The following is a 12,179-nucleotide window of genomic DNA, read 5'->3' as shown; positions in this document are numbered from 1 at the left end:
ATGGGGGGGCCTGTAGGACTGGTTTGAGCACCCTTGGTCTAGAGTCTGGTAACTAAGATTTAAAGCTAAAAAATACAGAGGAATGCCTTCTGGAATAACATATAAAATAAGTCATGAAAGTAAGCCTTACCTAATCGTGAAGAGTCAATTCCAAAATAATAATTGATTACAAGTTTCTCCATGGTACAGATATTTTTAAAACCATCAGGAATTTGCTGAAAAACGTCTGAGTTTTGAATCTGTATTGACAATTCTTTAAGGCAGAAGAACTTGTCCAAATTGGAAAGCAGGTATTCTGCAAAGCAATTTAAGAAAGACGGTCAGAAGATGGAGTTAATGGTGAGGGACCAAAGGGGCTGATTTAGCCTCTTCCAGGATACAAATTCCATGGATATTTAATGGAGGGAAAAAATTGTATTGGGTCCTAGTTGCTTCTAAAATTGCTCAGGTAACAGCATTGCAGTAGGGCCATAAGCTATTGATAATTCATTTAGAATTGATGACCTCTTATCTTTTTGTTCTCTATCTTCACCATGTTTAACTCCTATCTCCACCTTCACATACCATGTCCAGACCTCCCTGGCTAAAAGGGCACCTTCTCTAATGTGCATCTTTAGCACTACTCTTTGGCAAACAGGGTTCACTACACTAGCAGCAGCTATCTTCCCTCCATCTCCAGGCCTGACTGTATCACCTCCATGACATACTCAGGACCTCACCAGCTCTGATGGACCAAGGATCCAAACCCCACAGTGCAGAATGCTACAGATCGGCTCATGTCATTCTTTATGCTGTCAACACATTACCCAATGAAAAAAACTACTTAAAAAAAAAAAAAGAAAAATATCCACCTAAATCATGTAAAAAAAACTGTAGAGAATTAATAGTGAAATGTGACAGATCACTTCAAAAGCTTGTGCTTTTGGTTATTCACGAGTATATTTAATCAAAAACAAGAACAGGATCTGGGGATGATCATATCTAATGATCTTAAGGTAGACAAGGCAATGGCAAAAGCCAGAAGGATATTTGGGTGCTTAGGGCAAGGAAAAAGGAGGTAATATCTCCTCATTTGGAGTAATGTGCACAATGCTAGAGACTGCACCTTCAAAGTAATATCAACTGAATAGGGTTGGTCCATAGGGTAGCTAATAAAATGGTCCAAGGTACATCAGAAAACACATGGGGACAGGCTTAAAGATCTAAATATATAAAGGAAGGAAAGGGGAGAGATGATAGATTAATTTAAATACCTTCAAGGAATAAATGCACAGGAGGAGGCCTCTTTCAAAGGAAAGGAGGCTCTGGAAGAAGAGGTCATGGGATGAGAATGAAACAGGGTAGACTCGGGAGTAATATTTCTCAGGATAGAAAAGGTGGTGGATGCATGGAACAGCCTCACTGTATAGGTAGTGGAGACAAGGAGAGCATCAGAATTCAAGAAAACATGGGACAAGCACAGAAGATCGTTGAGGGAGAGGAAGAAATTATAAATCTGAGCAGGAGATGTGGATGGATGGACTGGATGGTCTTTATCTGCCATCATGTTCTGTGTTTCTATGCTAGTTAATGCGCCTCATTTATTTTTTACTTGTAAGCTACCTCATATCTGTATATTATAGCTGTGTATATCCATTACTCAGTGACTTGTTACTTTATGTAATCTGCCTTGAGTCTATCTTTAAGAAAAGTGGAATAACTCTTCTTTTTACTCTGCTGTTTACCCTTCCCCGGTCCCAGGTCTGTTGGTTACATAGAAAAGAGATAATTGCTTTTTAATACTTTTAAAACAGCTTAGTCTGTAGATCTGCCTTGCCTCAGACCAAAGCTTTTGCTAATTTTTTTTTTTTGGGGGGGGGGGGGGGAGATGGGCCTGGGAGTTTCCTCCTGCTCCTTTGGGCTTCCAGTTCAATAGGAACAGAGGTTGGGATCTGGCACTGCTACCCAGAGATTTTCCCCTATTTTATATCCCCTCTCGACTCATTGTAGTGCAGTCACCGCAGCAGGCACCAAGGCTCCTTTTGGAAGCCTGCATTCGTGGGCCCCTAAATTCAGCCATGAAGTATCACCATGTGCAAAGCCTGGGACTTCCTCTCCCCAGGGAGCGTGAGTCCTTCCTCTGCAGCATCCCTAGCCCCGGTTCACCCAGGGACTGGAAGACCTGACCCTGGAATTTAATTCAGGTGCTATGCATGGGCAAGGTACAGTACTGCCACTGGATTGGCTCTAGATTTTCCTAATTTTGTGTGTTATGCAAGTCTTTTAAACCGAGATATATAAACTGCAGCTCCCTCTCAAGGGAGAAAGAAGGAATGGGTTACAAGTGCTCTGAGCCACATTCTTCTTTGCGGCGGGCTGGCAAGTATGTTTTACTCCACTGCCTTGCCCACAGCAGAGAAAGCAGCACCGAAATGCTTGCTAGTGTTTGAACCTACTGCTTCCTTCATCTGCTCCGTGATTCTGAAGACAGATTAAATTTAAAAAAAATATAGCAAAACCTTACTCTGGGGCAGGTCAGAGCCTCAAAGTATTTTAAAGTTAGAAATTCTACGGTGGCCCAGGTCCAACGTTCTAAAATAAATGTGGACCAATGGGGAGTAAAGAGGGAAAGAGACAGAGTGAAAGGCAGTTAGTGAGAGAGAAGAGGATAAGGGCTCACATAGAGGCACCTTTGGTAACATGGTGCAGATTGGCAAAACTAGGGCTGGCCTGTGATGTTTTGCCAGCATTCCACCCCAAGTGGAACCATCTCAGTCAATCAGGTTGCTGAATTTTTCCTACACATTTCATAACAATAGATTATAAAGCAGCCACCCACTGCAGTAGATATCATTGAAGAAATAGGCAACACCTGTGGTTACAATTGATTCTCTTTGGCTGAAGTAACAACTGCCTTTTGAATTTTAAAAAGTATCCCAAAAATAATGTTATAAATGCAAGTTTCACTCCCCCATCATTCACCGAAGCACTATCTCCATCCCTTCCTTCTGCATCCAGGTTCGTTGCTTAACATCCACAAAGAGAATACATTTACAGTATACAGTGTATAAAATTTAAAATATATAATAAAGTATATTCATCACTACATACACAATTTTGTGAATGCTGTACTGGAGCTAGGGGTTCATAAAGAGTAGTTATTTACAGCTGAAAAAACTTGCGGGCAGCACAAAAAACCCTATTGGAATGCTTTTCATGTATCACAAATGATACTTTACATAGGAGTACGCCAGAATCAGATCGAGCCATTATGGTGATCATCAATATTCAGGGTAATTCTGTCAATGCTCGAGACTACAAACATCATATGGGATGACATGGAATAATAATATCAGCCTTGAAAAGACCAGCTTTGAAAAATGTCCTAAGTATGCATGCATAGGAAACATTAGCAACATTTCAATCTAGATCCAGAGAGTTCCAAAGAGAGATGTATTGTTCACCTGACAAGACCTAATTAAGCAGCATTATTCAGCGTACCTGGCAGTGCAGTTTCCTGTAGATTCTTTATCTCCAGGGATTCCACGGAGGACATGGAGAGGAGCAGCTCCTGCTCTGGTGCACTTAATACCACATCATCTAGGCTGCACTTTGTGAAGGAATCCCTGTACTGCTCCATCGCGGGCCTGAGGCTTTCCACAAACCCGCTGCATCTGCTCAGCTGGAGTGCAGCATGCTCAGAGACTGAGAGCAGAGCCAGCAGCTTTACGCAGTCGCTTTCAGAAAGTGGGCCTGCGCTAATGGCTGTAATTTTCAAAACTGGAACCTTGTGGCTCTGAGCAGACAAGATTGAGCTGTCAATAACTCCAGTATTTTGAAAGAATGAATAAAAGTTGTGTATCTCTTCTTGTTTCTTCTCTACGTTCTTCACAACGTCATTAAGAAGCAGAAATGCTGAAGAATAATCCTGATCGACAGCTGGTACTCCCAAATTAGTAAAGCCATTTATCAGAACAGAAAAGTCTAATTTTAGAGGTTTTGTGTTTCTGTTTATAACTATCTCTATACTGCTCAGCATGGACAGGCCTTCTGGGTATTTTTCCAGAAACTGGAGTATGCTGCATTTATAATTAGTTACAAATCCTACATTTAAAGTAATGTTTTTTCCTGTAAGAAACTGCAAGATTATGGGAGCACAGGAAACAAGAGAATTACTTTCATTAGCTGCTTTAATGGCAAAGTTCAGTAATAGGTTCATCATCTGTGAAAGAACAGAATCTGTGTTATGGTAAGTTAAATTATATATTAATACCTCTAACACTAATTTCAGTTCTGGATTCTGTATTGAGTATTCATTTCCTCTTGATTGGCATTCAAATGATTCCTTGTTATTCATCAGGCTAAATAAGTGCGAGATTATTTTAGGAGTTGCCTTGGAAGAAATGCAGGCGTACATCAAAAAATAGTAGTACTGCCCTACAACTTTCACAAATGTGTTAATTTGTTGCAGGTAATGAAATCCTTGTTCTTGATCTACTTGCAGGTCAGACTCGAGGAGCTCACTCATCCTCTTCCCTGCAAGGAATTCCTGGAACAAGGGATGAAAGAACCTATAGACCGGGTGTAGTCGTTGTGTGGTGAATTTGCTTAGCAGCCCCAGCCTGAGAGCTTTATCTCCATTGACACCAGCTTCAGCGAGGAGCTCCTCAGTGAAATCAAAGCAGGATGCAACCAGACCTCTTAATGCAAGCTCTCCACATGAGGACAGCATCGCCTTTACCCACTCTCCTTCCTTTGGGAATTTCAGCGTGTTATAATGCAAATATGTCTTAAAAATAGCTGTGTCACTGATTACGTCATTGCCAGGGTTCTGAACCCAATATGCACAGTGTGCATGCATGAAAAGAGGGGTTTTCAGAGCAGTCTGCAAAGATTTAGCTTGTACTTGCTCATGAAAACATTTTCTCACCAAGGATATATTGTGTGAAAAGAGTTTTTTCAAGATGTATATCGTGCTGTAGAAAGGGAATTCCCCTATGTTTAGAATGGTCTTTGCGTACTGACGCACTCGGCCACTCCTGTCAGTGCGCACTGCAATAACCAGGCACAGTCTGTTCAAGTGATTCTTTTGCATCAGTTCTTCTATGGCTCTGGGGACTGAATCCATTTCACTGAAGTCATCCAAAAGGAACAGGACCCGATTCTTTAATTGCTGGATTATGTCCTTCAGGGTCACTTCAGTTAGCGGTACTGAGGGCCCTGCCAGCTGCTTACAGATGAGGTTGGCCAGACCCTGCTCACGTTCTGTGGAGTTAAGGGAGAGATAAAACACAAGGCTGAATCTGCTCAGCAGGGGGCAGCATCCCGAGGCCCACAGAATCGCAATCTTCCTGAGCAGCGCTGTCTTTCCGCTGCCTGCCTCCCCTTCTATCAGAGTGATGGAGCTCAGGTTTGCAAGAACTTCAGGTAATGTGAGCTGCTGCAGAGGCAGGTCTCTGGTGTCCTTAGAGACGATGGAAACGTCTCCATAGAGGGTTTTCAAATCAATGGCTACATGTGTAGATTCACCAAAGGAAGATATTTTCCTGAACTTAATATCATTGTATGCTTTTGTCAGCTCTATATTTAAGTTCTTTGCCGCTTCATGCCACCGAGGTTCATTAAGAGCCATAGCTGCAAATAAAAGGAAAAAAAAATTAGAAGTTCCCATGGGATAAAGTAAATAATGAAATGTGGATAAGGTAAATAGTGTGATAATTTATAACATATCTTAGCAGAAGCAGAAAGTTCAAATTAAACTGTTGCAAATATTTAATAAACACATATGGCTCCTTGCCCCCTCCTCTGTATATAGTATTTATTCTATTTTATTGCACTTTATATATTTATTGCTCCGTTCACCCCTTCTTATTTTATTTATTTATTTAAAGGTATTTATATACCGCTTTTTAAAATAAAATTTTATCAAAACGGTTTACAATAGTTTAAAATAAAATGAAAAATAAAATACAAGTTAAATTAAATAAAGTACATAAATTTAGTTAAATAGCTAGGTAGTTACTAGCTTAAAATAAAAATTCTTAAATTAAAAAGAAACAATAATAATAATAATAGAAGCGTGCCATGATAAACAGAAAGGAGAGCAAAAAGTCGAGGGGGGGGGGGAAAGAAGTGGTGAGTTATCAGATAAATATATCCCAGAAAATGAAGGGAATGAAAAAAAGGTTGAGTGAAAATTGAGGTAAAATGAGTTAGGTGGATGAGGTTGAGGAGGTGAGAACTTCAGATTTGTTGACAGTATGCTTAGAGGAGTTATTAAATGCATGTTGAAAAAAGTAAGTTTTCAGAGCTTTTTTGAATTGGTAAGGGTTTGACATTAGACGGAGAGGGTTGGGTAAAGAGTTCCAAAGAGATGGTCCTGCAACTGAAAATGCTCTTTTTCTGGTTATGTCTAATCTGGCCTGTCGTGGGGATGGAATGTCTAGGAGGTTTTGAGTAAGTGATCTTAGATGTCGAGTCGGTTTGTAGATACGAAGTAAGGTACATAGCCAGGTGGAGGAAGAATTGTAGATTAAGCTGTGAATGATTGAGAGTATTTTGTACTTTATCCTGTATTTTATGGGTAGCCAGTGAAAAGATTGTAAAATAGGAGTTATATGATTGCGAGTAGGGGTACCAGATAATAAGCGAGCTGCACTATTTTGGACTAGTTGTAATGGGTGAATTGATGAATCGGGTAAACCTAGGTAGAGTGCATTACAATAGTCTAAACCAGAGAAGATAAGGGATTGAAGGACAGTTCTGAAATCATGATAGAAAAGAAGAGGGCGAAGTCGTTTCAAAAGTTGTAATTTGTAAAATGATTTCTTTGTTAGGGAGGAGATTTGTTGTTTCATGGATAGATCTGTATTTATAGTTACACCTAGATTTATGGCATGACAAGTTATTGGGATAGTTGAGCCGTTGAAAGTAAAGTGAGATGGAGGGCCTATGGAAGTATTTGAGATAGATGTTAAGTGTACTAATTCGGTTTTTGATGGGTTAAGTTTCAGACGGTTATGGGATAGCCAAGAATTGATAGTAGATAGATAGAGTGAGACTAATGATAGAGTATCAAACCAGGAAGTTTTGTAGGGGACGAGAAATTGAATATCGTCTGCATAGATTTTAAATTGTAAATTGAGTGAGGATAGGATATGACAAAGCGGAAGAAGATATATATTGAATAGTATGGGGGATAATGATGATCCTTGGGGAACGCCAGATGGAATTGTGTAGTGGGTAGAAGATTGGTGATTGATATTGACTTGCTGAGGGCGATCTGTAAGAAAAGATGAAAACCAATTTAGTACTGTGCCAGTAATGCCTATTGCTTGTAAACCTGAAATGAGGATATGGTGATCAACCGTATCAAACGCTGCTGAAATATCTAAGAATACTATGATGTAGTCTGTGTATGAATCAAATGCCCGGAATAATGTATCGAAGGTGGATAGGAGAAGTGTTTCTGTAGAATGTCCCTTTCTGAAGCCATGTTGATTGATGTGAAGAATATTATTTTCGGATAAAAAAATCAGATAGTTGGCGTAGAACTGTCGATTCTATTAGTTTAGCTAATGATGTGAGTGAGGCAATGGGTCTGTAGTTATTAAGATCGGTTGTGCTTTTTGTCTTTGATTTTAAAATGGGTAAGATGGATGTTTTTTTCAAATTATGTGGAAATTGTCCTGTTTCTAGTGATTGGTTAACTAGACTGCTTAAAAAGGAGTATGCATGATGACCAATAGCTTTAAAGAAGGCTCCTGAGCAAGGGTTATAAGGTGAATTTTCCTACTCCAAGTTAAGGCTTCCTTGTTATAATGTAACTGTATGCTCTGTATCTCTTGTTGATTGGTTAATTGTATATTCTACTTAGTTCATTGTAAACCGAATTGATTTGATTTGTATCAAGAAAGTCGGTATATAAAAGCCTTAATAAATAAATAAATAAATAAATATCCCACATGTTTAACAAAATAAGCTTTTTCATTTTTTTAAAATTCTCTTTATTGGCTTTACAATTAATGGAAAAAGTAAATCATGTTTGACATATATACTACATCATCTAATGCTGTGAGAGAAATGCCCTCTGCCTCTGATTCATTTTCGCTTTAAATTGAAAAATGTGCCAAAAACTTGGTAAGTTTATCTTTTTTCCTCTCTCTTCACCCCAACAAACACTGAAAAGGAATAACAAATAATTAGGATAACATCCCCATCTGAACCCTCTAATCTCTCCCTACTGTGGATGATTCTTCAACCATACACCTGCACAATCGTGCTATAGGATACTTTATTTTACCAAATTATATACTAATGATCCAAAAAGACCTTGTAATGAGTTTCCTTTGTCCCACTGTTATGGTTTGTGGGTATGTGGACCCTTGGCCCGAGGTGTGAGTTGTTACCACCTGTGGGGAGGAGCCCCACAGGCCCACACCGTCAGGAGGCGAGGTCAGGCACGGCAGGGAGCTCTGGGTGAGACTATGGAGAGGTCCTGAGGAGTCAGGAGGAATTCCCCAGTAGACAAGCAGGCTGAAGATAATACCTGGACTGAGACCCCCAAAGGGGAAGGTGCCAGGCAGTCCGCAGAGCGGGAAGCGTGAGACTGGCATGCAGGAAGTATACTGGAGAGACACCCCTGAGGGGCGGAGCTGCAGAGTGAGGGAGGTGCAGCTGTGGTGCTGTAGTCCAACCCGCGGAGCAGGGAAGCCCAAGTCAGGTCTCCGGGGATGATGTATGTTGAAACCCGAGGAGCGGGGAGCACAGACAGTCTCTATATGATAGAGAAGCACAGCCCCAAGGAGCAGGGAAGTGCTGGCAGTCTTAGTAGCATGAGAGCACTGCCCCGAGGAGCGGGACGGTGCTGAGAGTCTCTTGTATAATACAAGGGCACAGTCCCGAGGAGCAGGGAAGTGCTGACAGGTCAACATGGCACCTAGGCACAACCCCGAGGAGTGGGAAAGCACTAGAGTAAACTCCTGAGTGGTAAGGTGTTCCGGGGGCAGCCCCGAGGAGCGGGCAGCCTTGCAGAGTAGGACTTCAGGAAGTGCAGGCCAGCCCAAGGAGCGGGGAGTCGTGAGACATAGTCCCCGTAGAGAGCTCCCACTGACCCCTGAGGAGCGGGTACCAGACAGAGTCCAAAGTCCAATGGAGTCCAAAAGCATCGCCACAGGAACACGGAGCAGGAGCTAGTAGAGACGTATGGAATTTGTTGCCAAGTTGGCTAGCTAAGGGCGAAGATGAAACTTAAGTACCTTGATCTGATGACATCATCAAACAGGGACACCCCCTGAGGTTCCCGAAGAGGTTTCAAAGAAGGGCCCGGTGGTGCGCGCGCCTAGAAAGGCCCAGAGATGACGTGGGTGGTGGCGGCATCTCAGCCGCCACGAGAGGCCATGGGGAACGTGGCGGTGGAGATTGGCCTGTGCTGTGAGTAGACTCAGGGAGGGCTGGAGAACGGTGCAGGATTTAAGTAAGAGCGGTCGTGGCTGTGAGAAAAATGTTTTGGAAATATTTGGTGGAAGCTTTGGAATATTTTGCTGAAATGCCTCTGATTGCAAAGATTTAGCAGAGTTGCTTACCAGTAACAAGTGTTCTCACAGGACAGCAGGATGTTAGTCTTCACATATGGGGTGACATCATCAGGATGGAGCCCAATCACGGAATACTTTTGTCAAAGTTTCCAGAACTTTGACTGGCACCTACTGGGCATGCCCAACATAGCACCAACCCTGCAGCCAGCAGGGGTCCCCCTTCAGTCTCGTCTTATAGTAAAAAGTACATGCGAAAATAAAATAATAAATCGTAAGCGTACCCAACTGCCTGGGGTGGCGGGCGGGTTTCATGAGGACTAACATCCTGCTGTCCTGTGAGAACACCTGTTACAGGTAAGCAACTCTGCTTTCTCACAGAACAAGCAGGATGGTAATCCTCACATATGGGTGAGTACCCAGCTAAGGATGCCCGAGCAATGCACCAAATGTACCCAAAGACGTGCAATAGGCACAAGAACTGGGGTGGAATTTGATAGAGGGCATCCTGAACCCTACCAGGTTGGCGGAAGGATGTTGGTACCTCAGTTTGCAAATATGTTGCGTAGCACAGACTGGCCAAAGATGGAATCTTGTCTTCCAGCCTTGTCTAAACAATAATGAGCTGCAAATGTGTGGAGAGAACTCCAGGTAGCAGCCTTATAGATGTCAGCAAGCGGCACCGAGTGTAGGTGTGCTACTGATGTTGCCATGGCCCTGAAAGAGTGTGCTTTAACATGGTCTTGAAGCGGAATGCTTGCCTGTTGGTAACAAAAGGAAATACAGTCCGCTAACCAGGAGGAGAGAGTCTGCTTACCCACAGGTTTGCCCAATTTGATGGGATCAAAGGAAACAATTATTTATTTATTTATTTATTTAACTTCTTTTACTATACCGACACTCAAGACCAGGTCTTATCGTACCGGTTTACATTAGAACAAGGGGAAAAAACCAATTAACGTATAAGTGGAAATGAGAAGTTACATTAAAACAGGGAGAGTAAAAACATGGATGTCGGAAGATAGGACAGAATTAAGTAATCAAACAATAAGTTAACAAAAATTCCAAACTATAAATTAACATAAAACAATAAATTAGTAGTACAGAAACATGGATTATAGTCAGCGGAAATATACATGGAAATATATATATATGGAAATATATACAGCTGAAATATACATGGTATGTCAAATGGGAGGAGTGGTGGGGGTGAGGGGAAAGGGTGGGTTGAGGTTGCGGGGGGAGAAGGGAAAAAGGTAGGGAGTGCGGGGAGGGAGAAGGGTGGGTTGGAGGGTGAGAGAGAGTTGGTTAAAATGGAATCCTTCAACGATAGGCTTGTGTGAACAGCCAGGTTTTAAGTTTTTTTCTGAAGGTTAAATGGCATTGTTCCTGGCGTAAGTCTTGAGGAAGCGAATTCCAATGTAGGGGAACTGCTGTCGAAAATGCTCGCTTGTGGATGGAGTTGTGAACTGATGATTTGTTGGGAGGGGCCATGAGCTTACTTTTGTAGGCAGTTCTTATCGGTCTTGATGATGTATGTAGTTCCAGAGGGAAGGTGAGTTGGACAGAGGATTGTTGGTAGACCGATTTGTGGATGATAGTGAGAGCTTTGAACAGTATTCTATGTTGAATAGGGAGCCAATGTAAGATTTTTAGGATAGGTGTGATGTGGTCCTTGCGCTGTGTGTTTGTAAGGATCCTGGCCGCTGCATTTTGCAGCATCTGTAGAGGTTTGGTCGAAGAGGCGGGGAGACCGAGTAGAAGAGCGTTGCAATAGTCAATCTTTGAAAACAGTATTGCTTGAAGCACAGAACGGAAATCCTGGAAGTGTAAGAGCGGTCTTAGATGCTTCAGGACCTGTAGCTTGAAGAAACATTCTTTAGTAGTAGCGTTAATGAATTTTTTGAAATTCATTCTGGAGTCAAGGGTGGCCCCAAGGTCTCTGACATGGCTTGCTAGTGGGGTTATTGTGTTATTAGTGAAGGGATGGTTATCGCTAGGGGAGATAACCAGGAGTTCCGTTTTGGACGTATTTAGGACCAGGTTGAGATTCGAGAGAAGCTGGTTGATGGCATGTAGGCAGTCGTTCCAGAAATTTAGAGTTGAGGAGATGGGGTCCGAGATGGGGATTATGATTTGCACATCGTCTGCGTATATAAAATGGGTGAGGTTGAGGCTATTGAGCAGCTGGCATAAAGGAAGTAGGTATATGTTAAACAGGGTAGGGGACAGAGAAGAGCCCTGTGGTACTCCTTGTTTTGATGGGACAGGGTGGGATTCTTTGTCGTTTATTTTAACTTTGTAGTGCCTGTTGTTCAAAAAGGATTTAAACCGGAGCAGTGCGGAGCCAGAGATGCCTATTTCCAATAGACGGCTGATGAGGATGTCGTGATTTACCGTGTCAAACGCCGCAGAAATATCGAGTAGGGCTAGGAGGTACGATTGTCCCTTGTCAAGGCCCATCAGGATGGTGTCCGTTAAAGAAAGAAGGAGGGATTCTGTGTTTAGGCGTTTCCTGAAACCGAATTGAGAAGGGTATAAGATATTGTGGGAGTCCAAGTAGTCGGTGAGACGGAAGTTGACAAGTTTTTCCATTATTTTAGCTATAAAAGGTAGGTTTGCGATGGGGCGGAAATTTGCTGGGTTGGCTGGGTCCAGATTGGGTTT

General features: G+C 42.2%; 1 protein-coding gene across 2 annotated transcripts in view; it reads right to left on the bottom strand.

Moving 5' to 3' along the window:
* Positions 1 to 12,179, bottom strand: part of LOC115074737 (baculoviral IAP repeat-containing protein 1-like) — a 104,162-nt gene that overhangs the window by 44,749 nt on the left and 47,234 nt on the right. For both annotated transcript variants that reach the window (XM_029574503.1, XM_029574510.1), the window contains exons 10-11: positions 3,481 to 5,613; positions 131 to 295 (exon numbers count right to left, since the gene is read on the bottom strand). In XM_029574503.1, coding sequence (XP_029430363.1) covers positions 131 to 295; positions 3,481 to 5,613 — 2,298 coding nt within the window. The remainder of the gene's footprint in view (positions 1 to 130; positions 296 to 3,480; positions 5,614 to 12,179) is intronic.

This window comes from Rhinatrema bivittatum, chromosome 1, assembly GCF_901001135.1.
Source record: "Rhinatrema bivittatum chromosome 1, aRhiBiv1.1, whole genome shotgun sequence".
Taxonomy (NCBI): domain Eukaryota; kingdom Metazoa; phylum Chordata; class Amphibia; order Gymnophiona; family Rhinatrematidae; genus Rhinatrema; species Rhinatrema bivittatum.
Note: the sequence above shows the minus strand (reverse complement) of the source record. Positions and strands in the feature narration are given on the sequence as shown.